Genomic DNA, 27,112 nt, shown 5'->3' with positions numbered 1-27,112 from the left:
ATTGCGTCGAGTTCGTTCTAGGCGACAACGCATGCGACAGACATCTTAACGTACTTCCAATACGGCACGTTGAGCGCAGAGTTCTGAAACCGGCAATACACCTGCATGTGCCAACTCTCTAGTACTCCAATACGCGCACGCGCGAGGTTCTGTACCACACACGCTGATGCCGCCAATTCTTTGGGAGTCCTAATACGCATGCGCGAGTTTCTGTAGCCCGCAACAACGGCATGCGCCAATTCTAGTACTATATAATTAGCGCGCATGCGCGAGTTCTGAAACCGCACTACGCATGCGCCAATTCTAGTACTCCAATACGCATGCGCCAATTCTAGGTCTCCACTACGCATGCGCCAGTTATGACGCCCGCACAACGCATCGCGCCGCTTTCTAGGGACTTATTTTTCGCGCGTGGACATACTTGACTTTAATGCGTCGAAGTCCGGTAGCCCAGATAACAGTACGCATGCGCCAATTCTAGTACTTGGGGCCAATACGCATGGCGCGAGTCTGTAAGGCAGCACTCTTATCGGATCTTCTATGCGCCATTAGTGTGTAGGTATACTGATCAGTGACGGCGAGTGCGCGGAAGTTCTGAAACGACGCACGCATGCGCGAAGTTCTGTAGGCGCAACTTACGCATGCGCCCCAATTGTTGGAGTCCAATACGCATGCGCGAGTTCTTTAGCCGCAACAATCGCATGCGCCAATTCTAGTACTTCCAATAACGTTGCGAATTTCCTTGGCCGAGTTTCTGAACCCGCAATATCGCGCGACATCGTGCCTATTTCGTAACAGTCTCACCCAGGGGGCTTACGTAGCCACCACAGGAGTGCTGCTGTTCGATGAAGTGTGCAATCTCGCGTTTGGGATTGCGCTTGATCCAATACCGGTCACGCGCAGAGTTCTGTAAGCCACACGGCATCGCTTGTCCAAGTCTGCCTTGGCAGTCCAATACGCCCATATGCGCGAGTTCTGTATGCCCGCACAAGCGTCTATGACAAGAGCCAATTCTAGTAGCTGATATATAACGCATTGCGCGCGAGTTCGTGGAGAAACTCGCACTACGGCATGCGCCAATTTCTTAGTAACTGACGGTTCGTGCCAATACCGCATGCGCCAATTCTAGGTCTCCACTACGCAATGCGCCGTTATGACGCGCCACAACCGCATTGCGGCCGCTTCCATGCGACCATCGCCATGCGGCTGTATTTCCCGGTCAGCCGCACTAACGCAATGCGCCAATTCTAGTACTCCAATAGCAGCAGCCGAGGCGCGAGTTCTGTACAGCACTCCGCCATGCGCCTCATTCTAGTACTTAATAATAGCGGCAATGCGCGAGGTTCTTGGAAACCGCAACGAACGCATGCTCCAGATTCTATGTACTGTGCTTTCCAATACCAAATCGCGCCAATTCTAGGTCTCCACTACGCATGGCCAGTTATGACGCCGCACTACGCATGAGCGCCGCTTCCTAGAGACCTCCAATACGCCTGCGCGAGTCCGGTAGCCGCACAACGCATGCGCCCAATTCTATACTCCAAATACCGCATGGCGCGACGCTTCTGTAGCCGCAATGACGCATGCGCCAAGTCTTGGAGTCCCCAATACGCATGCGCAAGTTCTGTAGCCGCACTACGCATGCGCCAAGTCTTGGAGTCCAATACGCATGCGCAAGTTCTGTAGCCGCACTACGCATGCGCCTAGTCTTGGAGTCCAATACGCATGCGCGAGTTCTGTAGCCGCAGTACGCATGCGCCAATTGTTGGAGTCCAATACGCATGCGCGAGTTCTTTAGCCGCACAACGCATGCGCCAATTCTAGTACTCCAATACGCATGCGCGAGTTCTGAAACCGCAATACGCATGCGCCAATTCTAGTACTCCAATACGCACGCGCGAGTTCTGTAGCCACACTACGCATGCGCCAATTCTTGGAGTCCAATACGCATGCGCGAGTTCTGTAGCCGCACTACGCATGCGCCAATTCTAGTACTCCAATACGCATGCGCGAGTTCTGTAGACGCAATACGCATGCGCCAATCGTTGGAGTCCAATACGCAGTGCATTGATTTGTGGAAGTTCGTGCTCGCGTTGTCTCGTTCCGGAAATGACGCGTAAATTCGCGCCTGCGTAGTGTCTTTCAGGACCTGGCGCATGCGCTTGGTGTCGTGATATTGGCGCATGCGTTTTGCCGTTCTGGTTTTCGGTCATGCGCAGTGTTTTAATGTTCTTGGAGCACGCGCATTGGTGTTCGGATTCTGGCGCATGCGTACTGTCGTTCTGGATCTTACGCATGCGCTGTGTTATGTGGCTACTGACAGCTGCAGTTCTGCAGTGTGGCCGCGCGGTGGCAGCATTGATCTATAAAGCACTTCGTGTGTCATTTTCGATCCGTTCTGTGCTGCTGGCGGAGGCAAAGTACGTATTCAGATATCGGGGTGTCATGGTTTTGTAATGTTGCTGTCAATGTCTCACATCATAACATCATGTGCAGATTGGATCATTATAAAAAGTACATATCCCAGAGGATGGTTCCCTGACCATGACATTTCCTGATCGGGAATCGAACCCGGGCCACGGGGGTGAGAGCGCCAAATCCTAACCACTAGACCACCTGGGATAGGCAGACAGCCAGCTGGCGGAATTGAAAGGTAAATAGATAAATAAAGTCAATCCATTCGCCAGAATTCAGATGTTTTGCTTTATCATCGCGTTTAGGGTGTAGCCCAACAAGAGCTCCCAGCAGTCACAGCACCATAGATCACTGCTTCTTCATCTTTGATAAACTGCTAATTAAATGGATGATGTAAATCACCTGCTCCTGGTGCCATCTGATAGAAAATCAGCCTGGCACAGCCACACAGGTTACTGGAACAAAGAAGGCCACAAGATAGAGGAATTCAATAAAATAATTCACTATCTATTTTAGCTCATAGAGGAATTATGACATTTCCCATACTCCAAAACTACTCTAAAGAGTAGTGGCATATTAAAACACTTATGACATATCCTAATTTGTCCAACCATTGTTCCTGGTACTTCATCCAAGCGCAAGGTGACCTGCTAGGTTGGTGACCCGGGTGCTGCTAATGATGGCAGTGGCTGGAGGGGACTATTCAAGCTTACAGCATGGCCCAAAAAGCCAACAGCTAAAAGAGGTGGTGGGCTGATAGGATACCAGGAATAGTAGGTTTTCATCCATAGAATCTAATTACTGACTTTTAGTATAAAAGACATCACACACACTGTCTCAGAATATTTAGCCCTCTTTTCAGTGTACTAGTTTAGCACCAAGTTGTTACTTAAAAGCCCAAATAAAGTTCCCCAAGGTAAAACAAACAAACAAACAAAAACAACATCATAAAAAAACCATGCATGTGCTGTGAGATCTACAACTCACGTAGCAAGTTTGTTGTAAATAGTGTCTGGGTGTCACCTGCCCTCTGTGGGAAGCTAAGAAGAACTTCTGCAGAGAGACTGACTGTACAGACCCAACACAAAAATCATGCATGGTCTTCAATTTGAATGGAGCTTTGACGATGTTCTCTAAGCCTGGCTGATGAAATCCCTTAATGCCATACACCCAAACTGAGATGCATGAATTAGAGCGGAAGAAAAGCATCAGATCCTAAATCTCTAAAACCAAATGTCTCTCTTCCTGCAAGGAGCAGTAACTGATGGAGCTCTGGACTAGTTAAATATGTTCGGATTTGGATCTACTCCTCCTGCAGACACTGACATGAATTCCCTTCTCTCAAAGATACACTTTATTCAGCACCTGTGAATGTGGGGTGATTTAAAAGCACTTATTTCCTCAAGTCTTACTGGTTTTGATACAGGATGGATTCTTCTCAAAAAAACAAAAACAACAACAAAACAAAACAAACAAACAAACAAAGGTAAAATTCAATCTTGTAAAAGTGCAACCTCAGAAGTGACTATGTACCTGCACGTCAGTTTTCAAACATGGCTTAGATGAGAGAATGAACGCTTAGGAAAATTTAACCTGAATGTTCAGAATTAATTCTTGGGCTTTAAGTTTTACTTACAGCCAGGTAAGAATATTCATGCTATTAGGCATTGTTCTTGCTATCAGCCGTTATTAACAGGAAAGATATCTAATCACAGAGAGGTTTTTTTCTAATCATGTTACTAAATGCAACTATGATGTAAGGTAATTAAACATATGATGTGTATGCATGACCATCAAGAACTGTTCCAGCTAATTCCATTCCTTTGTTGGCAAGCAGATAGAGCTGCATCTGATCAGGGAGGATGGAGCAACAATGGTCTGACTGAGCCAAAATGGGATGCATAGTATCCTGCAGCATTATTATTGGCTTATAAATGGGAATAAACTGTAATTATTTTTGAGTGACTGAAAATGCTGGCACTGCTTTTTTCAGTCTGTTTTGGTTTTGTGTCCCCTGTTAAAGACTGTCAAGTTCAACACTCCCCACTCCTCAAAAGAAAAATACATATTTATTAACAAATACTGCATTTCAGAACATAATTTCAAAACCAAAAACCATTGGAATATCTTTATATTAACTTTACATAATTGGCCAACGGCACCCAGTTTCCCTAATTCTGAAGATAAGAAAATGCCAGACCTTTCAATCATTTAGTTAATAAATAAATACCCATTTTTTTTTCCCTTTAGAGGGAAATACTGAGAGTGTATTATTCACACAAGTTCTTCTTCATTCATTTTGTTGTGCCTTAAAAACTAATAATTAGATCTGCAGACAGTGCTACTATGCTGCACTAAGTGATCTGGTGTAACTGGCAAAAGCAGACAAGCTTTTGGTCACTCAGAGGCCTCTGCCAGGTCCAAAACAGAAGCAGCAGGCCTAAATAAAATCAGCAGAGTTATACAGAACTGGAAATCAGTTGCTCAGAGTTTAGCAGGGGAATATCAGTTAGATCACCTCTGAGAGACAAAATGCTGACTTATTTTGAAATAAAAGAGAAGTCCGTAAGGGAATGAATAAGGATACAGTGTTAGGGAAGATAAACAGGCGCTTCATTGACTATTGAATAGAGAAGTTAAGGAGGAAGAATATTATGATATGCCATAAAACTGGTTAGGATACTGAGTCTGCAGTTTTATTTCAGGCTAAAGCAGGGCTTGTCTGCAAAAGCTCATCTACTGTAAGCTTACCTAATAAAAGATTACCTACAAATTCCTGTTTCCTCATGTCTCAAGACCATCATGGCAATGACAATCTACTACAAACACAGAAGATGCCATGCACCTCAATCACAAATGCAAAGATACATGTCCTATTACCCTTAGTCATGTTTCACTTTCACGGATGTCATACTGAAGTAACTGGAAATTCGCTGTTCAATCCCTGTAACACTGCAAGCAGTACTACCCCTTTTTTGTACCAGCCACAATTACATCCATTGGTGTCTCTTTGGACACTGAGGTCTTTCAGATCTGTGACGAGCAGACATGAGACAAGCATTATACAGGTTTTCCTATCAAAGTTGTTCAGTGTGAACTGCTTTTGGGAAAAAATAAAAAATAAAAATAAAATAATTTTTAAAATAGCCTACAACAGTCAATATATTCTAGTCCTGTCTGCCTCCATGTTAGCTTTATAGTTTAATGATCACAGTTCCCATTGTGCCTCTGCAGTTCCTAAGAGTTCTCCTGCAGTTAATCTAACATCCATCAATCCTTCATCCTGTTACAGATACTCCTAATTGCTACTCTTTCTGCTCTCTCAGCTCTTCTTTTTTTTTTTTCTTTTCACTCCTTATATGGAACAATGCACGGCTTTGATCTGTCTTAAGTTTCCAAATTTGGATAAGAAGCAATGTAGAACTGAACAGAAATTGAGTGTATAAATAGAAATCATTTGGAAACACAGAACCTGTTCCTTCAGTTCTATTAGTCCAGTAGAAAAAACAATGTCCTCTTTAATACATGCCTAGAGGGTCTCATTAAAGATTTCCATATAATATTAGATGCCTGCTACTGGCTCTGAATATACCTAAAATGCCAGAAGGGAAAAGCACAGTAATTTAAATGAAATTATGGACATTAGATGTGCCAGTGCTTAGGAAAGAAGACTCTGGAAACAAAGTATTTTCTACCATGCTTTTTGCATACTATAATTGATTCATACATAGACATCCTCTGCTCTACTGTTTCCTAAATGAAACATTTCCTCAATACTTATTCACGTAAGTGATACTGTACTTCATCCAAATGGCCTTCCTGAATGTAAGCCATCTCAAAGTTAAGAGCATAATACCTACAGGCTAAAACCTGTGATCTCTTAGATGGACCATTATGCCCATTAAACATACAAACAAAACAAATTCCAATTTACGTACAATCAAGGTAGTTTTGTTGGTTTTTTTTTTGGCTAGAATCATTTCTGTACTATCCCTTTTGTAAAAGCTTTCGAATACAAATTTAGATGAAAAATAATGGGTGTGAATTCTTACCTATGAAATTTTTATGCCTCTTGTAGCAGAGAGCACAACAATAAAACCTAGAAACATCAGAGCAGTGATCTCTATTGATCTAAAATGCTCTGAACATCCCTTTTAAATTACAATAATTGCAAGGACAACAAACAACAACAACAACAACAAAGCCTTAAATGTTTCCTGAAACTTGAGAAGTGTCACAATAAGTAGGGCTTCTCCAAAATGTACCGGGGAACACAGGATGGAATAGATATAGCCTATATCTGGCATTGACAAAATGTTAAAATTATCCAGTTCGTAAGATACTATAAAGTTAGAAGCACCACAGGGCTTTCAATAATTTTACATATTTATAGTGAATAAAAATACAGCCACAAAAATAATATTGAAAAACTCTTAAGTTTCAAAGCCTACTGAGACTCGATAGTCTCAAATCCCAAATGTGGCCACTACAATTGCCTCAGTATCAACTCCTGTAACAAAGTGATCTTCATAAGCAGCAGACTGTATCCAAACATAAAGTCACTAGCAAGTATAGGGCAGGCCTTCTTACTGCGCCAATTGTGTTTTTTAGAACGAATAACCAAGTGTCCATGCCATCCTCTCCCCCTAAATACTTCTGTCAATAATTAAATTTGCTGAAATTGACTAATGAGAGGAAAGAGGGGCCTGTGTAACAATATTTCTTTGCCCAGCCTGGGGAATATAACTGCTCCACCAGGACTGGGGACATTCTGGAAACTGTGGGGAAACACTGATAAGAGACAATGAGAAAATAACTGGACTATACAGTGCAAAGAGCATGCAGTCCTGCTCCACTGTTCGGACAGTACAAGTAATGCTATTCTTTGAATAAACTATGCAGCTAGAAAATCAGTATTGAGCCTTGACTGATACATGGAGCTCAATTCACAAAGATGATGTTGTCACGCTAATTATGCCCAGCTTCCTAACAAAAACCCAACAGTTTCAAGAGACCTGTTTCATAAGACATACATTGCGAAGTAGCTCCACTTGAAGGCTGTTGTAACTGCAATGAAGAATAAACATAAGAATCAAGCTTTTAACACAATGACATTTACTCAGAACGATACATCTGAGATGGCAAACATACCCAACATATCTCATATGGATGCTGTGAATGTCACACAGAAAAGAAGTTGTTTTCTGCAGTCTTTCAATGGAAAACATGATTATCTGTCCCTTACGTGGAATCTACAGCACTGCAGAACATCAGTCTGTGTGGCAAGGCTGACTGTTATCTATCACTCCTTTAATCGTTCACCAGATATCTTTCTTTTTCTTTGTCCAACTTATGTATTTTTCCACAGTGACAAAACCTCAGTCTATATGTACATGTAGCATTGATTTATTGATTTATTGATGCATATGTAGCATTGATTTTAGAAGGATATGGGGTTCAACAATAGAGACCAATGCTTTGCACCGCAGTGAAGCACATTCTGCTCTTAGATGATAAAAAAAATAATTGTCAGTAGGATAGGTGGGAAAGAAGCCCAGAGATCTGTATTGCTGATGTTTTGTACAGTCCTGTCATGTACAAATGACCAGGATTGCTTGAACTGATGGTGTCATGCTTAAACAATTCTTTTCAGGCCAATTAAAATGAACTTGCAAGCAATATCACCATTGCTTTATGCTAGCTGCCCTGCAAATTCTTTTGCCTTTTAAAATAAATGAACAAAAGTCACAAGTAAAATACCCTCACCTCCACTGCCAACCCTTAAATGAGGCCCAGGAGGACCTGGCTCTGCCCCTTTCAGTCACTCAGGTGCATGCTGCCCTGGGCTGGCCCTGCCTTCCACCAGGTGCTCAGTAGTTCAGGTTGTGACTTAGCATTTCTGCTACAGTGGTCAAGGAGCGTTTCCCTAATTTTAGCATTTATTAAAGTAAGCAATTTGCTTTTGGGGAAAGGTCTGCAAAAACTGCCTCACCTCAGACATAATCACCCAGATTTGCAGGAGGTGGGGCTCTACATCAGCTTGCACTTGAGGATTTGTTTAGGTTTTAAATCCACCCATGACAAACCGTTGGAATCCTGTTCCTAACAGATTTCCCTCCAGGTATTAATTGACAGAGCTGAGACACATCCCTGCCATGAGGCAGCAGTTATAGCAGAGGGCCTGGGGACTCTGTTGATGTGCAGTTTGCACCGTAACCTCACGCAAAGGGAGATGTGGATATCGTGGTCTGCATTACTTGAAGTGCTGCCAGCAGCTGAGGGCGATGACACTGACAAGGCTGTGCATGTGAGTTCTGATCTCCTCAGGAGACACAGGGCTATTACACAGAATGCAGGCAGCCCTTTCTTCCCGCAGGTGAAAATTTAGCAGACATAGGAGGCTGTAGTTTCTATTACCTACCAAAGAGGCACAGCTTACATTTCTGCAAGGAATGAACTCTAGGTATGAAATAAATCCTTGGCACATCCTTGCCAATGACACACGTCGCCCCGAGGCAGGAGCCGCCAACAGCACCGATGACACTGGGGCAGCCCGCAGCGCGGACGTGCCGCTGTTCGCAGCCCGCAGAGCGGAGCGCTGTCAGGGCAGCTGGGCTCAGAGCACCGATGGAGCGCGCGGGGATGGCTCCGCTCGCCGTCCTGATGGCGGACAGCGCCGACAGCAGCGCACGAGCGACGTGCCGGCCCCGCACACGGTCATGGCGAACACCCCGCCCTGCGCCGCCGGCATCGCCCGGGGCTCCGCCCACCGGCAGCAGACGACTGGCGCGCGGCCCCGCCCCTATATTAGGGGTGGCCGTGGCGCAGGTCTCGGAGTGGATTGTTGCCGTAGTTTGGGCTGCTCCGTGGAGCCGGTACCATGGCAGGTCAGTCACCGCGGCCCCGCGTTACCCGCGCTGCGACTTGCGAGCTCCGTTGGCGGCGCGGGGCTGCGGGCTGTGAGCTCTCCTCAGCTGTGGGCTCTCCTCAGCTGTGGGCTCTCCTCAGCTGTGGGCTCTCCTCAGCTGTGGGCTCTCCTCAGCTGTGGGCTCTCCTCAGCCGCGTCCCGACGGCGTCGCAGGGCTGGGGCGGGCCGCGCCGGCTCCTATTTTTAGCTGGCCGTCCCTGCCGGCTGCGGGCTGCTGACCTCGGCCTGTTCCGTGCTGGGATGCAGAGGCGCGGGAGGCCGATGCGGCAGCTCGTGCGGTCTGGGGCTGCCCGCGAAGTGGGAATGGGGTCTCGTGGGCCGGGAGGACGCTCCCGCTGCAGCCCCGCTCCGTGCCGCCCCCTCGGCACCGGGGCCTCGCCGCCGGCGGGAGGGATGCGGCCTGAGACCCCCGGGGTGCAGGGAGCTCCCGTCCGGGCTGCGGCAGCTCGCGGAGAACACGCGGCCCCTTCCTGAAACGCTGCAGGGAGCGCGGAACTTCGGAGCGTCCCGACACCGCGCCGAGGGCGTCGCTGCCGCCGGCGTTTCTTTCTGTCGGATCTTTGTGTCGGATTTCTCGCTGACCTTTCCCGGTGAAGCTGTCAGCAGCGCCTATTGCCCTCTCACGCCTGGAAGGCTGCAGGGGATTGTTCCTCACTCCCCCGTGCGCATCTCGTTCAGACGCTCTTGCCTCTGAGAATCTCTGTACTCAGGACTGAGGGGTTACTAACAGAAAGCAGGAGAACAGCCTGACAGCGGTGAGAACGCTGGGTGTGCCGGAGTGCACATCCAAAACAAGTCAAAAGCTTGCAGGTTAAGTACGGAACACGCGGGGTAGGCACCAGTCTACTGCTGCTCGCTGCCCCGTGAAGGGCTGAGCGTGACTCGGGCTTCCAGAACGCTGCTTCTCTTGTATGTGTGGGGACGGGAGCAGTGCCAAGACTATTCTGTACAAGCTTGTCCCTGCTACGTAACCCACACTGTGTTGCAGCTATGCTAAGAGCTAACTATATTTTAGGGGTAATGATGACTTTATTGTGAGCATAACCTACACACACGAGAAACTTTTGTCTTAAGTAAAATGGGCTAGTCTCTTTAACTTTAATTTTTATAACATTAACTGGTCTTGCTTAGATTATGCTATGCTTTTGTTTGTAATGCATGAACACTCTTATACTATGGCTATAGAGAAGGTATGAAATAGTTTCCAATGTTTTTAATAAAGTATGTTTTTACTGATTTTCAGTGCTCTAAAAGTTGTAAATATCCTTCTATCAAGCAGTTGTAGTTCATCCTACTTCAGCTGAGACATAATGGGGAATTTTTAACCCTTACTCCCATTAGATTCACTTCATTTTCACTAAAACCTTTGTGTATGTCGTGCAAGCTGCCTAACCAGTAGATTTTTTTTTTTATTTTTTTTTTTTTGGAGGGGTATGAAAGCTAGAAGTTAAATGAGAAAGTCTAGTTTGTCTGTAGCAAGGATGTCTTACTCTGCTAGGAGGGGAAAAGAATTCAGCTGAATGTTGCTGGCATATAGTTATACTTTGTGCTGGATGCATAGTGAGTTGTCTATCAGTATGTAATGGCAGGTGCGTATTTACTGAGTAGCTGAGAAGTAATGTGTGAATTCAGTAATAAACATGCATCCCTACTAAAAGTGTTTATACCAGTTAAGATGTTACGCACTTGCTGTTTGTAAAGCTTCAAAGCTCTGAAAAGGCTGGAGATTGTTCTATGGATTTGCTGAGTTATACAAACTAATACAAATTAAGTGAAATGGAGACAAAGTGTATTGATTTCTGGTATATATACAAGCTTTCTTAAATTCTGTAATTGACCATCATAATCTGTTCCTTGGGACTAGCTGTTTTTTGCTGCTAAAAGCAATGCTAGCAACAATATGCACTAGATTTTAGGCTTCAGAGTACCCAGAGCCTTCACTCTCTATCCTCATCTAATCAACCTTTGTAGAGAAAGTTATTTTCCAAATGAACTTTTAATGTGAAAACCTATTTTTGAAAGAAACTGTTTTGTTCATAATGTCAAAAATGATTTTTTTTAAGAGAAAAATATGCTTCTTTATGAACAGTTGTAGCTCATAAAAGGCTGCTATGTAATAACAGCTGATGATGTACTAAATGGGTTTAGAGGCCACATTTGACTGTGTCAGTCCCATCCTGGCGAAAGTTTGCATTATATGTCCTCTGTGAACATACAGCGTGATGCATGTTTTTAAAATACTGATGAAATAATCGTTTATATATTTTATAGTAACAATTCAGCTTTACTTCTCTTCTGAGAGCTAATTGAAGAGCAAAAACTATTGCTAATCATATTACTAGATGTCTCCCATTTAAGTCTCACTTTCTTGTTACGCAGATGCAACCATTTCTTGCTGAACAACTCATCTTCAATAAGACTATTGTCCAAGATCTAATTCAAAGTTTACTTTCATTTGAAAATGGAAAAAAATAAAAATAAAAAAAAATCTATGCTACCTTCAGGTGTGAGCCCAGTGTAGCTTTATGAAAATGTACTGTTAGTAACTGTAGAAAAAAAAAAGCAAGCATATTGACTCCAATACTGTTAGCTTAAAAATAGCATATAAATTGCCAAATCTCTCCAGACCTTTCAGATCCTTGCTAACATTGGGATGTCCTACTTAACCTGTAGGAAAATTAAAACTGACTTTAGTTTGCAGTAGTCTTTAATTTTTTACTCTGTTTTTGCTATGTGTCAAATTACTCACGGCAAGTAGAGCTATATAATAGTAACATTCTTCGTACTGCTTTCTATGTAGGCCCAAAACACACATTTAAAGGGTGCGTCTTAAAGATCTTTCAACATGGTTATCTAAGTAACAATACTAGATTTCTAGTAAATTTAACTTAGAATAAATTAGTAGATTGTACAACTTTGACCAAGTTAATTTCTTCTAGACCAGTCTTTTGTGACTCTAGCCACAAATGATTCCTATGTGAAAGGAGCACTTGTACTTGGTTCATCCTTGCAACAGTCTGGAACAACGAGGAAGCTGACTGCACTCATAACTCCTCAGGTTTCAGATACAATGAGGTAAGGTCACTTAAATATGTCCAACTGCTACAGCTCCTGCTGATGTGAAAGCTGAAGAAAGTTAAATTTCTTGATAGTAACAATCCAAAACTCTGAAAACTAAGCTTAGGAGAATTAATATAAACTATCTGGAATTCTGTGAGGGATTCAGACATGAAAGTTTTGTGGCTTTTCTTGTATGACTAGTTAAAAAATGCTCAGTAGTTAGAGCACTACCATTTTACTTGATATCCTAACTAGATCTTTGCTCTTTTGTCGTCCTTCTTAGAACTGTCTGACAACACGTTGCCCAAGCCTTCAGTAGCAGTATATGCGTACATGTGGTAGTGGGGAATTTGTATCTACTTATCTCATAGAAACATTCTAGATTGTGTCATTGCTACATTACTGAAATCTAGCTGATGCTTCAGATAGAATTCTATCATGAAAGAATGAGTAGAGTGAGAGTAGCATCAAGTATGATAAGTCAGCAGAACAAGAGGTATTTGAGTCTCACCATGGTAAAATAAATTAATACAGCTATTTTTTTACAATCTCACTAGTAACTAGTCTCAGCGTGGAACTGACATGTACTTTTTCCATGCATAAGGGCTGGATGGCAGGTTGGGTGAGCAGTAACTTGCTGTATGATCAATGTTTGCTGCATGAGGAACTTCTGAAAAGAGAATAATAACTCTGATAAATAATAACTGATAAAGAGAATAATAACTCGGTAACAAATGGAGTTTGTTCTCCTACACAAACTGTGTAACATTCAAGGTGCTATACAGAATAGATAGTTGCTTTACAGATGCTTCAAATTTTTAAGCTATATAAACTTCTATTGAATTAGGCAGTGGTGGCAAAGCAACAGTTGGATATCTGTTAAGGGGGGAAAAAAAAAAATCAATATGCTTCCTGAAAACAATCAACCTCAAGGCAAGCATGATACTAGGTAAAAATGCTACTGTATGCAGACCCACAATTAGGTGAGCACTTAAAGGTTTTTGGATAAAGAAAGTTCTAGCAACTGGGTCTAATCACATGGCTTTAGATGTCACAGATTCAGAGTAGTGTTACTGCACAACTTTCTTTTCAACTGATTAGACTTCAGCTAGTTCTTTGTTACAAACTAGAAATCTTGAGATTGCTTTGCAAGGTTATGAATTCCCACATGTGTAGTCAACTTACTGATGGCATAAGAAATACTTCCAGGTTCCTTGTTGCTTTACTTCTGTTCGTGGAATCTGTTAAGCAGTCTAATACTGGAACAATATAAATCTTGGCAACTTATCTTTCCACAGGAACACACTAGAGAAAGTATTTGATGAAGTCATTTTGGTAGACATCCTGGACAGTGGGGACTCAGCACATTTAGCATTACTGAAAAGACCTGAGCTGGGTATCACATTAACAAAGCTTCACTGCTGGGAATTGACACAGTTTTCAAAATGTGTTTTCATGGATGCAGACACAATGGTAAGTGGTCATGTCACCAGAAGACCTGATATGAGGGTTGCTGGTTGGATTATTACTTTTTTGGTGATGTTTATCCCTTTTGAGGGGAAGGAGGGGTAACAGAGTTATTTTTGCTGTTTAGACAAATAACTATCTAAAAATGTGTATGCACTTGTTACTAAATAATTCCCTTTAACATGTAGCCTGTGGGCACTATTTCCATAACATATCATCTTCCATAAGACAAGAGCATCAATATGAGAATTTTCTTTCATGTCTTAAGATGGATGTCAAAAATCCTTTTAAAAAAAGATACCCCCAATTCCTACCCTAGAAACCAGAAAGCAATTTTTTGCCCCCCCTACAACTAGGTTTTGTCAAATATCGATGAGCTTTTTGAGAGAGAAGAGTTGTCTGCAGCACCAGATCCAGGCTGGCCTGATTGTTTTAATTCTGGAGTTTTTGTTTACCGACCTTCCATTGAAACATACAATCAGCTGTTACAGTTTGCCACAGAGAAAGGCAGCTTTGATGGTATGTATTAATTTGTATTCCAATATAAGTTAGACCAAAAATAGTAATGGTGGTTGGGATGGCACAGGAACGAGATATATATCACACGGACTGTGTACAATGGAATTCTGAACTCCAATGTAACTACACAAAATCACATTATTACATTGAAAGCTAATATAAAAGAACTACTTCAGATTTTCTGGAATGACAAATGAGTCAACTTCTATAAGCACTGGCAATGCAAAATCACAGAACATTAAGCCTTGATGTGTAACAAGTACAGTAAATGCACGAACAAATTGAACTGCAGCACTATACTTTAAATTCAGCTCTTCTGGGATCTCTGGTACACAAGGCTGTGTGAACTCAAATTGATGTGGTATGAAAAAATGTAGTACTGAACAAGTTGAGCATAGCTTCAGTGAAACTTAAAATACTTGAAGGTGTAACAGTTTCTTGATATGCATGTGATAGCTTCTTATCCTTTATAGATATATGAAGTGTGCGTAAGTAGGATAGCTGCTATCCACTGTAGGTGTAGATCACAAATGATTAGTTGCTGTGTCAAATTTAAGCTTGAAAAGCCAACTTCTGATGTCCTGTTAGTCTTGGCAATCTACTATCATTGCAGGAAAGGCACATATTCCTTGAAGTTTGTAGTTAAAGGCTTCTAAATAACTGGGCTCATTTCAGTCACTAAATTTAATTATCTACCTACTGTGGCATGAAATAAAGTTTTACAAAAAGTGCTGCAGAAAACTGTATTACAACCATTACATTGTACTTGTAAGGAATAAAAATCCTAGATGTCACTTCTACTTTACAGAATGATCTGTGTAAATTTGTGGGTTCCTATGTGTAGCCTGCTAGAGAGTATAAGTCTCAGTTGGATGCTTAGTGTGAATAACCTAGTGAAAATCAGTGCTGTAACAAAGGGATCCATCTATACCTAGCGACTAACAAGGCAGTAGTTGATAGCTCTGGAAGTACTCTCTCATATTGGAGGTAAATTGGGGACTCAGCCTTTTACCTGAGTAGATAGTGCTAAGACAAGGGGGTATGGTTTTAAGTTCAACGAGGGAAGTTTTAGATTGGATGTCAAAGGGAAGTTCTTAACAGAGAGTGGTGAAGTGCTGGATCAGACTGCTCAGAGAGGCTGTGGATGCTCTGACCCTGGAGGTATTCAAGACCAGGTTGGGTGGGACTCTAGGCAACATGGTCTAGTACCAGGTCTGGAGGTTGGTGGCCCTGTTTTGTGGCTAGAAAGTTGGAACTTGATCACCCTGGGGTCCCTTCCAATCCAAGGCATTCTATGATTCTATGTGCCAATACTGTTAGATGGTACTGAATTGTTGCATTTTAAAAAAGAGAAAGCTGATTGTTGAAGAGTTTCAGGTACATCTGAGACTTGTCTTATGTGAGCCTTGTGCTTGACTTCTAGTAACTACCATCTTCTAGGTGTAAGGTCCTTGTCATTTTAGAGAGTAGGACTGCTTCCACAATGCTCTTTCTGACTTCAGAGCTAACGCCACATAATGATGAAACATCCTTGATGTTGTTTATGTGCAACAATTGTTATAGCTATTAGTGGAAAAATGGTGGGTTAATCATTTCACATATTTTAGAACTGTAATTTGCTTATGAACTTATTTAGGTTTCATTCATTGTAGTAGCAACCTCATTAGTGAGATTGTGAAGGCTATTACTACTTGCATAAGATTCTGCTGAGCTTATGAACTTGGGGAGAAAGAGGATTCAAACTTCAGCTGATTTAGGCAGTACTAAAAGTTTCCTAGAAACTTCTTATAAGTGAAAATCTGAGAAGTCACTGCCCTTAACAGGGCACAGGAATGCAAACTTCATAATCTACAAGTGATTGAAATCAAGCTCTAAACACCCTATCTGCAGGAGTATGAACTAGGAAATACAAGACCTTCTAACATATTTTGTGATTATAAACTACAGTAGACGGATGTCTCTTATGTATCATACTTTTGTCTAAGAATAGTAGAATGATAGCTACGTAAATAGAATGACAACTGTTTTTTCTAGAAAAGTGAAATTCAAATGAATTGACTAGTGGAGGAAAAAAGTCTGGTTTTAAAAGAGTGCTGATAGTATTGATACCTTAACAACTGATGTTACTTGCATAATAGTCTGACTTCCTTACTCTGGGATCTAAAACAGTTGTTTTTACATTAAAAGACATGCAGCAGAACTACCTGTAGATATGTGGAGAATATAACTACTGTCTGATTCCCTCACCTTATGCTTAAGGGCCAATTTGTAGAAGCCTACTGCTGAAGGCTGTTTAGGACAGCTAAACTTTCATTTCAGTGGCTGCTTTGGCACAAATGCTTGCAATCTGAAAAAAGCTGAGTATGTGGAGCAAGTCTGAGTGATAAAGTCACGTAGAGTAAGTTAAATACACTGTTGCTACGCCTTTAGTTACAAGCTACCTCTTCTGAGAGGGCCTTCAAGACTTAGTTTTTGTTTAGAACTTAGTGTCATAATGCATATGCTACATGAGAAGTTAAAATGTTATCTAAGTAAAGATCAGAGAACTTGTTCAGTTCCTTTGACTTTGCTCTTTTGCAATACGGAGCTTGTTCAAAAGTGCTTTGCATCTTTAGGGGTTGAGAGGGAAGTCAGAGGCTTGAAATTACTGAACTGAGTCTATAAGCAGTATCTTTATCTGCAATCTTTGCATATGCTAACTGCTGTAACAGGATACTTAAACTTATATTTCTCAGTGTATCTACTGTAAGTCTAAGTGCACGATCAATATGGATATTTTAATCACTAAAAACAGATGTTTTTTCCTCAAACCACGCTGAGGTTGTAAACTTTAGTACTAGACTGTACTTAATTGTAGGCATTAAAAATAAATAAATAAAAAACCCAAACACATTTTCCAGAATCAGCATAAACAATGCTATGTTTCTCTGCTGTTTAGCAATGCTACTTGTGAATTCACTTATGGGTGAAGAGAAAACAGCAAATGAGATTAAAGAATCCCCCACAACTTTCATTTGTGAGAGAAAGTATAGCTGAAATTATTGAACATAATGTAGTCTAAGTATATTCACTGCAATAAATATGTAGTTTTTACTTCTCGGTAGCTCCTTGTCAACTGGTCTACTTTGGGACAGGGGCTGTTGTTTTTTTTTTGTTTGTTTTTGTTTTAAACTACTCTACTACTGGCATTCCAAACAACTTCAAAGTCATCAACTTCATTATATATTCTGCTTGCAAACTGACAGGTGACCTATCCCAATGCTGTACCTCTGGTCACGATGTACATGGCTGTCCTCACTTAAGAGTTGATTCGTGGCATTATAGGACAGAACTAGGAACTTCTACTGCATATTAATGGATTTGATCAAGTTTTATTAGTGCTGTCACTGAGACAGAATGTGCTTTCCTTGCCAGATTACAATGTAGGTAGGTGCATCTGAGGTTGCAAATCTAAAAGACCACTGATACCTGAGTCCAGCCCCAAGGCCTTGGTCATATATCTGTAAGCATAAGTAGTAAAAGTAATGGTGGTCACTTGATCGTCTGAGCTTCAGCTTTCCTCAAGGTCTACAGGACCCAATTGTCAGATCCTTTTTCTTCTGCTGCCTTACACTGCTTGAAGCTGCACTGTAAAAGAAACTGAATGGCAAAGTTTTTGAGCAACTTGGTCTTTTAGGTAAGAAAAGTAACCTCACACACTACCTTTCTCATTGTTTGCATGTTTCTTTTTTTTTTTGTTGTTTTTGGTTTTTTGGTTTTTTTTTGTGGGGTTTTTTTTGTTGTTGTTTTTACAAATTTTCAGAGACTGCAATGCTTACAGGGTTATTTGCAAACAGAAACTGTAGAGCTCTCTACCAGACTTGTATGGTACCTGACAAACTACATTATCAACTCCTTAATTAGGAAGGATTGGTGGAGTAGATAGAGAAGATTATAAAGCATTTCTATAATGCTTGTCACCTACTAATGCATTCTCTTTCAGGTGCAGACCAGGGGTTATTAAACACCTTCTTCAGCAGCTGGGCAACAACAGACATGAACAAACATCTGCCATTTATTTATAATTTGAGCAGCACTTCTGTATACTCTTACCTTCCAGCATTTAAAGTGTAAGTTCAAAACTCTAAAAATATTTTTTGAGCATATATAAACTAATGTAACATACTGAACAGTGTGAACTTAAAAGGTTTTTCTAAATGGAGACTATTGTTGCAATTAATGTACTATGTAAATTTCTACCCTTTAAAAAACAAACAAAAAACCTGCTGAATTTTTAGTAATTAAATGAATTATGATGAAAGATGAACACTGTAAACTGTACTAGTAACTTAAATCACTGACTTCTAGTGGCAACGTTAACATTAATTCAGAGTAAGCATGTTTAACAGCTCACTTGCAGAAGGAAGAATCACAATGCCAGTACTGGATGTTGCTTGTTAGAGCTCTAGCCGCAGGCAGCAGCTCTTGAGTCATCTTAAGCTGAACTTCAACACGTCATTGTTGATATTGCTCCTGACTAGATAATTTGCCTTACTCACTCAAATTACTTAGATTAACTGTAACCACCAGTTGTAAAATTCTCTATCAAGCATTCAAATTAACATAGTGAAAAAAGACTTATGGAATTCTCTCTCAACAGTCTTTCTAGATCTGAGTTCCCTTTTGCTACTGCTTGGGAAACAAAGACAATAGCCAGGCATTCTTCCAGCATAAGGAAAAAGCTGACTCTTCCTTAACAGTATTAAATTAGACTTGTGAGTAAACCCTCTGGTGGTGGCAAGGTCACTCTGTTAAAACAGACAGAAGGAGAAGCAAGCTGTAATGTTACACCCAAATCCATATTCATTAAGAGCTGTGAATGCTGGGGGGGGAGGGAAAGTACCAATTGCATGAAAACAATTTGATCTTTGAATGACATCGAGCTATTAGTGTCTAAAGCAGCAGCTAGCATAAGCAGGACTGTGTTGGCTCAAGATCAAACTATGTCTTGTGATCAGAACACCATCTGAAATACTGTCATGCTAAAAGTGGAGTACTTATTTAAAGAAATATATGCAAGCCTGGGAATGACTAAATAGTCTGATAGCATTTGATAAGCTAACATCTATTGTGAATTATGTGTTCTTTCCATGGCTGCTTGCTTCATAGCCACAACCTTAAATTTACAAATGATCTTGTCACCAGAACAGACTTACTGAACTGGCGACTCCTGACAAAGATTCTAGACAACTGATTCAATCGGTTGCCTAGCTGAGCTCAGGAGACCTTCAGAAACTATTATGCTGGAAGCACAGCCCTTTTAAGTGGAACGTTCTTTTCAGCATGTGGAACAACTTTTCTTGTTTAGATCAGCAGTTACTCAATAAATGGCAGCTGGCATAGACTCAAATTTAAATGTACTGGCATCAATAGCAAAGTACTTTGTAGCACTGTATAGCAAGACTATAAATTTCACAGCAGGTATCACTAATCCTTTCTCCAGTGGAAAATGCCAAGTTAGAACAAAAGTTGTCTAACTTCAAAACATTGTCTTTCATGAGAGAGAAAGAAAGAAAGATTAGTTGCTCCATCAAGTATAGACACAAAGCTTTCTAATAGTTCAGCTTAAATATGAGAAGAAAGTATTGCATCTTATCTAGAAAGCAGATATCCTAGAAGTCTGTCATCAGTCATTTGTTGTACAGGTCTTCAGTGGATGGAATACTAAGAATACACTTCATTTGTAGAAACAGTGTAACACGAAACTTCTTAGGCATTCTCTAGCTTAAGTAGCCTTGATTTTAAACAATGATGAGTTTCTTCAGAGTGACAGTTCCCTAGGATGAAGAAAACTAGATAGTGGTGTCACAAATAATAACTGAGGTAGTCATGCTAAGCTGAATCTTGATATATGGGTTTTAAAGTTAGGGCCTGGGAAATGACTTCCTCAAGGCATGTTGCTTGCTTGCAATTATTGCAGTTTTATATGGTGTTTCACAAGTGCGTGGGTTTTCATTCAGTATCAGCTGTGTATGTTTTCAAGTACTTGAAACATACCTGTGAAGCCTCTGTGTGTAGAAGAACTCAAACATCCAAATCCTAGTCAAAATGACCAGGGTATGCTTAATTAAACAGTTATCAGACAAAGCAGTTTAGTATTATCCTTTGTAGAGGAAATCTTAACTTGACACAAACAGATGGATGAGGCAGCCACTGTTACAAGAGAATTCTCAAAACTTACTCAAGGCAAACTGTATTTCTAGAATTATATGAGGGTTCCCCTGAAAGTAAAGCCTCCAATGTTATTTTGGCCCATAACATCAGAGGTGGATGTTAGTGGTATGTCAGTAGAGGCTGAGCCAGCATTCCATTAGATGTTGTTCCCCCGTGACTTATGGTTGCAGAGGGGCAGTCTGACAATGTTGTCTGACATGGAAGTGTGGATCAAGCGAAGGTGTGAAATCGAAGTTTTCCATATGGGGAAAAAATGGCACCCATTGACATTCATTAGTGCTTGTTGAATATTTATGGAAACCAAACAGTGGATATTGGCACACTGAGGCAGTGGGTGGTGCTTTTCAGCAGTGGAAACAGCATTGTGAAAGACGACTAGCTGAGTTCTGGACAGCCATGCAGATTTTTGCAAGCGTGGCATGCAGGTTCTTTATTCGTTCCTCGTGAAAATGCATAGCTGGAAGTGGTGACAGTGTTGAAAAAGTGTTTTGTAGTTGATAACCAGTTCTATCCAATAGTGTTATTTTGTTCTTCATAGCTGATGTAGTTTCTGTGGAAATAAATAGGAGGCATTATTTTTGGAACAGCTTATGTGGAGTAATGGAATAAATGCTTTATCTTTTAAGTTCTTTACTGCGGGAGATGGATCTCATCTATATTCATAATGCAAAAAGAACATAATGGTAACAGTTGGAACAAAGCTCGATGCCTATTTTGAAATGGGAGTTAAAGTAGCTCAAGAAACTTAGTTTAATAATGAAAAATAGGATTTAATAAGTAATGGCTGGCTTTCTAGCAAGACTCTGCAGTAAGATCAGAAGTTCTGTAATGCCTTGATTATAACAGGTTTTGTTTTTCAGAGGCAGTCTTCTTGTAATAGGACCTTCTGGATTTCCCCTCTGTGGAAAGATTTAGGGCTTCTCTAATACACTGACTACATAATTCTTGTAATACTTAGCTGGATCATAAAACTAGTTCTGATTTCAGTGGCTGCTTGAGACTGCTGTCTCCTGAGCTATGATCATCACTAAAGAGTTGGCTGTAAGTACTTAAATAGTTCATTAGGTTTAAGCTGTGTTCTGACTAGTATAATGTAGAATTGTTTGCATTTTAAGTAGTGATGCTTTCAGCCCCAATAGGCATTGACAATCCTACCTTTAGTGTTTAGTCTCCTAAATATATTCATATTTCTATTTTCTGGATACTTACAAAAACACAGGTTAATTTTTTATTTTTTTTTATTTTTTTATTTTTTTTTTGTCTGATAGTCAAAGCCCTTGTTTTCTAGACACTTGCAAATTATGGGTTCTGACTTTCTCTTCCAAACAGGTTTGGTTCAAATACTAAAGTGGTACATTTTCTGGGAAGCACAAAGCCATGGAACTACACGTATGACTCCAGAACAAAAAATGTAAAAGGAAATATCAGTGACCCTAAAATTGTTCACCCAGAATTCCTCAACATGTGGTGGGATACCTATACAGTTAAAATTTTACCCCTACTAGAACAGCAAGAAGTTGAAGAAGAAAAAAACACAGCTGTAAACATGGTATGTATCTTAATATTCTTGTGGAAATTACCTAAGTTGAAACTACCTAAATTACCAAGCAGAACAGATTCTGTGCCATCTCACTTGTTTTCCCTCCTGTGCAACTCAAAGCATGGGTGTGGTTTAGTTAGTGAGATACAGAGATTCTTGGTTCTTTCTTCTTTCGTTTTTGGTATAAAGAATAATACAGATTAGAATTATATTATAGTGGTCTTGAGCATAGCTGAGTGCTTGCTTAGAATTATTTAAGTGCAGAATGATGCACCAGAAATGACACTGTAGTAACTTCAGTGAACTCCCCCTTAATGTGCTGCAGCTATTAAAGTTCTCAAACACAAGAACCCCAGTTGAGCATGCAATATACACTTGCAATCTCACATGGTACAACCTACCTAGGTAGACCTGCAATAATTAGAGAATAGATTACTTTAGTAGACTCACAGTGATAATAAATCTTGATACTTGAGAAGCCAAAATAATGCTTCTAATTCTAGTTCTTAAACAGAGTTCAGTAGTACATGTCCACAAACTTTAGTCTTAGATTAGTACAGTGGCTGTTTTAAGTTCTTAACCCTTCTAAGCCTAAAGGTATTGATCTCTTGAGATGTGTTCCATCTTTTTAAACTTTTTCTAATGAACTGTTTGCAGCTATCAGGCTTGATCTATTCTCTGGCTTTCTCTTGTGGCTTTTGTAGAGAGGTATGAAGAACTCAACCCCTGACTCTCCCTCCTCCCACTCCTTTCCTTGAATGATTTGTTACTTTGCTTTATTTTGCTAGGAAAGCTGCACAGTCCCTGCTTATTGGTGATGCTTGGTGCTATGCATGAGAATATCTACTTGGTTGCTCTCTTATGTGGCCTGTTGCTTGCTTAAAGTATGCAAAATCTGTCTGCATTTTTTACTTTGCCTTCTATTGCAGGCAGAAGTTACGGAGGCAGTGTCCCATATGTCAGTATCAGCACCATCACCAGTATTGCCAAGCATATCTTCAGAAGAACGCAAGGCTCGGTGGGAACAAGGCCAAGCTGACTATCTGGGAGTGGATTCCTTTGATAACATCAAGAAGAAACTGGACTCCTACCTTCAATAGAAGTGCCATTTTCAAACACTGGCGCTACAAGGACTTGTTCCAGAACTAACAGCTAGAAAGGTTGTAGATGATGGACAATTATGCTTGCTAGTAGCTTGATGGGGAGAAAAAAAATCTTGGCTGAAGGCCACTGCAGTGCTACGGAAAAAGACAGAATAAGAGCTAGGAAGCAGAATTCCTTGGGCCAATTGTAACTGCCCAGTAACTGCTTTTCCCTACTAGATCTTAAAAGGAGGGGGGGGGAAAAAGCATTTTAAACTACATTTTTTTCTTCTGTTGTAATCAGCTGGCTCAGTGTATTAATTGAAACTGGGTTTGCACCTTAACTCATTAAGGTGATTAGTATTAACTCCTTCGCTTGCTATTTTAGATCTAAAATCTGGTTTATGAGATTGCTTATGCACTAAATGATTGTCATTCTGCTTTACCATTAGTGCATTAATGATGCTATGATATATAGGAAGAGATAACAGTAATAGCACTGCTTTGATCTTCTAGTCACAATTGCACTGAAGTTTTGACCAGGTTTTTACACGTAGTGCCTACAGCATGGCAGAATGCATTTGTTCAGTTCCGTATTCTTAAGGCTTAGTAAACTGAGTTTTTCTGTTACCTAAAATATTCATGCAAAAATAAAAACTTGTCATGCTTTTCTGGTTTTTGTAAACTCTTCAGAAATTTAAAAAAAAAAAAAAAAAAAAAAAAAAGAAAAAAAAAAGCTTTGGAGCAATCTAAAATAACCGAACTAGCTATCATTAAGAAATGTCCAGCTTCTAGTTCTTTAATTATTTATGGATTATGTAATCACTTCCCAGGTTGCTACTGGAAGAAGTACCTGCAGAATGGAGCAAGAAAAAGATAATCTGTATTTTGGTTACTAAAGAACAGTCTGTAACATGACATTGTTTTTAAAACACAATGGTGATACTATCTTGGCAAGTAAAGGTGAAGTAGCTGTGCCTACACAGATTAGGAAAACTATCTCTTTCCTGTGTGCGTTGCCACCATCATGCCACACATTACATTTTGAGACAGAAAAGTAGTAAAAGTACAAGACAAGACTCTCACAGTAACAGGAAGACTGAAAAATGACTGGCTGTTTGCCATTAGTTCAGATCCATCCTTTAGCTAGAAGTATAAACAGAACCAAATTAATTAGCGTTCTGTTTGGTACCTATAATCTGTATTAGTCCAGAAGCATATATATGATCTCATTATATCTTTATAAAGGAGAATTTTGGCAGGAAGCTAGTAAGGGTGTTCAGTTTTAATCCTGGAGATAAACAATTAATAAGCTGCTACTGTTTGCTGGTAAGTCAGAAGATATGATCTGTATATGAGTTAATTGAGGCCCTGGTCATTTAGCAAAAATGGTGAAAGGGAGGTCCAGGTCAAAGTAACTTACAGCTATTTAAAATCTATTAAAGTCATAATTTTACAACTAACCACTTTTTTTTTTTTTTTTTTTTTAAATTTGAAGTTGTTTGAAAGCCGGAAGGGTTGGTAATTACAGTTGCAAAATATACTTTACCCAACATATACAAATACTAGAGTTTTGCCTGCTCACAAATGAATAACTTTAAAAGTACTCTTGAGGTCATCTGAACAGCCTTAGTTTTGCACCCCTTTTCTGTACACCTTCTAGAGAATCAGGAGGTTCTTTGACTTTTAATTGCAAACAATTGAAGTAGAAAAAGCATGAGACTACACCAACCTGAAAATTTGGTTTAGCGTCTAAGTTTTATTACATTCAAGAAGATAAGAAAAGATACTGAATAAGATAAACAGCCAACATGTTTCAGGTTAACAAGTACAGTTCCTGGGGAGAAAAAAAAAAAAAAAAAAAATTGTACCAGCCCTTGGCTCATGTCTTAATGTTCAATAAATGAACACAATGCCATTTTTCTGCCATTATTTTCTCAATAATTAAAACAGGCAGCATTAGCAGAAGTGTACAGGCCTTTTTAAATCACCCTATCAATATCATTTGATACAAAGACTTCTTTGTGAACTCTGTACTCAGTGTAGTAACTGATTCAGTGCTATATACTCAAAAGCATCATTCAGAAACATTTAATGGAGGGTACAAATGGAGACCCCATTGAAATGGGTCCCTTGCCATGGGATTATAACTCGGAAGAAGGAAACAAAGTCAAATCTCTCATTCATAGTTGGGAATTGTTTCTCCTGCTTTTATCTAAACCTGAAAGTTTTACTTACATAAACTATGCAAAAACCTGACAATTCATTTTGTTCTACCTCTGTTTTCCTGCTTTTTGTTGTCAGACTTCCAGGGGTGCCTGTCCAGCTACTGGGGCACGTTATCCTGCTGCTCGTGTCTTCTTAATTATTTGTCTAACAGGCTCACACCATCACAGCACATTTTCCCCAAGGCTAAGAAACTAGCTCCACAAAAGTGCCTTAGCTTGTTAAGCTGCGTATTTTGTATTCCTTCAATTAACTCACTATTTCTAAAAATATGCAAGGAATCATTATGAATTTCTAAGAAGGTAATGGAATCTAGTGTATTTCTTAAGTTGCCAAAATGCCTCTCCATTTGCTGGCAGGTAACAGAAGTATGGCTCCTAAGAGGTTTAAAATTAATAGCTGTGGATTCTACATTGTTTCCTAATTGAATTAAAAAAAAAAAAAGTCATTTTATGAAGGCCAAGACTGTGGCAAGAATCAAGCTGTTAACAATTTCTTCCAACCAGTGGCTAAAAGAAAGCAAAACGACAATCAAAAACAAACAAAAACACCACAGCAGTATGGTTCTCATTAAGGTTTTGGTTTTTTTTAATATAATAAACTTTATGTCCAGCAAAAGTGCTTATTTTCATGAGGAGCTAGATACTTATAAAGGAAGAACACTTACATTTGTTTACAGAATATGCTTCTGTACAAACAAACAAACAAATCCATTACTTTATATTCATGGAACAAAAACCGTACTCTTTCAGCTTAACCCTTCAGTTTATATATTGTTTTCAGTTATTTAGTTTTATGAGAGAAACCAGAGCTACCAAATAACCAGATTTAAAATCTGGCTACCCTGGTTCTATTCTGAAAATTAGATTGCAAGTTTTATATTACAAGATCGCAAGATTTAGATTTCACTTCCTGTAAAGAACAGTAAATACAGCAAGTTAGGGAAAAAAATACTAAAGTTACATTTAGTTAAAAGCTCTGGAAAAATTTGAAATTTCATTAAACAGATGCTTTGTGTTGGCTTTTTTTTGTGGGTTTTTTTTTGTTTGTTTTTTTTGTTTTTTTTTGGAAGCTGACAACAGTACTTCCTTAGTAAGTTCTATGTATGATAACTGAATCTGTATCTTCATCTGTTCAGAAGTGTCCCTTGCAGAGAGGAATTAAAATGAAAATAGTTTCTCTCTGCTTTGCAGACATTATATTCCCCATGCAGAACCTCTATGGAAAGACGAAATGTGAAATATTTTACAAAGACCTTATAAAAATCAGCAACAGTAGTTATTCTTTCCTTGTAATCTATTTTTCGGTCCCTTATATGCTATCTATAAACCCCAGTTTTAGAACTTGATTCAGATTAATATAATCTGGAAACCAGATTTTCCCTGGTTTTCACTGGGGCATTTTTCTTCTGACCTGGTGCAGTGACTCAGTGTGAGCTGAGCCGGGAGCTCAGCACTGTGCTGAGGCTGCTGCTGAGCAGTGCTGGTGCAGCACGGAGCCCACAGCACAGCAGCTGCTGAAGGGACACAGCTGGCCGTGCTGGAGTCATCTCAGGCACACGCCGGAACCACAGGTCTAACATCTGTTTAAAACAACAACGACGAACATATACCCTGGTGCGGCTCTCTTCCAATCCAGTACAGTCAGCATGGCTGAGACCAC

At 40.3% G+C, this 27,112-nt stretch overlaps 1 protein-coding gene across 2 annotated transcripts; it reads left to right on the top strand.

Moving 5' to 3' along the window:
- The first annotated feature begins 9,174 nt into the window (after positions 1 to 9,174).
- On the top strand, positions 9,175 to 26,471 carry GYG1 (glycogenin 1). Of its 2 annotated transcripts, none has more exons than XM_015872191.2 (7): positions 9,175 to 9,302; positions 12,283 to 12,418; positions 13,702 to 13,876; positions 14,227 to 14,389; positions 18,372 to 18,498; positions 21,932 to 22,151; positions 23,072 to 26,471. In XM_015872191.2, the coding sequence occupies exons 1-7, from the start codon at positions 9,296 to 9,298 to the stop codon at positions 23,240 to 23,242; spliced, it is 999 nt and encodes a 332-aa protein (XP_015727677.1). In that variant the 5' UTR covers positions 9,175 to 9,295; the 3' UTR covers positions 23,243 to 26,471. The 2 variants fall into 2 exon arrangements, with proteins under 2 accessions (XP_015727677.1, XP_032302397.1); XM_032446506.1 differs by lacking the exon at positions 23,072 to 26,471 and adding an exon at positions 22,800 to 22,871.
- Positions 26,472 to 27,112: the final 641 nt, after the last annotated feature.

Source organism: Coturnix japonica, chromosome 9 (assembly GCF_001577835.2).
Source record: "Coturnix japonica isolate 7356 chromosome 9, Coturnix japonica 2.1, whole genome shotgun sequence".
NCBI lineage: Eukaryota > Metazoa > Chordata > Aves > Galliformes > Phasianidae > Coturnix > Coturnix japonica.
Note: the sequence above shows the minus strand (reverse complement) of the source record. Positions and strands in the feature narration are given on the sequence as shown.

Bases quoted from the DNA above. Each gene is read 5' to 3' on its own strand.
- GYG1 (XM_015872191.2), top strand. The intron at 12,419-13,701 runs GTAAGGTCACTT...ATCTTTCCACAG, and splicing joins CAGGTTTCAGATACAATGAG to GAACACACTAGAGAAAGTAT. The intron at 18,499-21,931 runs GTAAGTTCAAAA...TCTTCCAAACAG, and splicing joins TACCTTCCAGCATTTAAAGT to GTTTGGTTCAAATACTAAAG.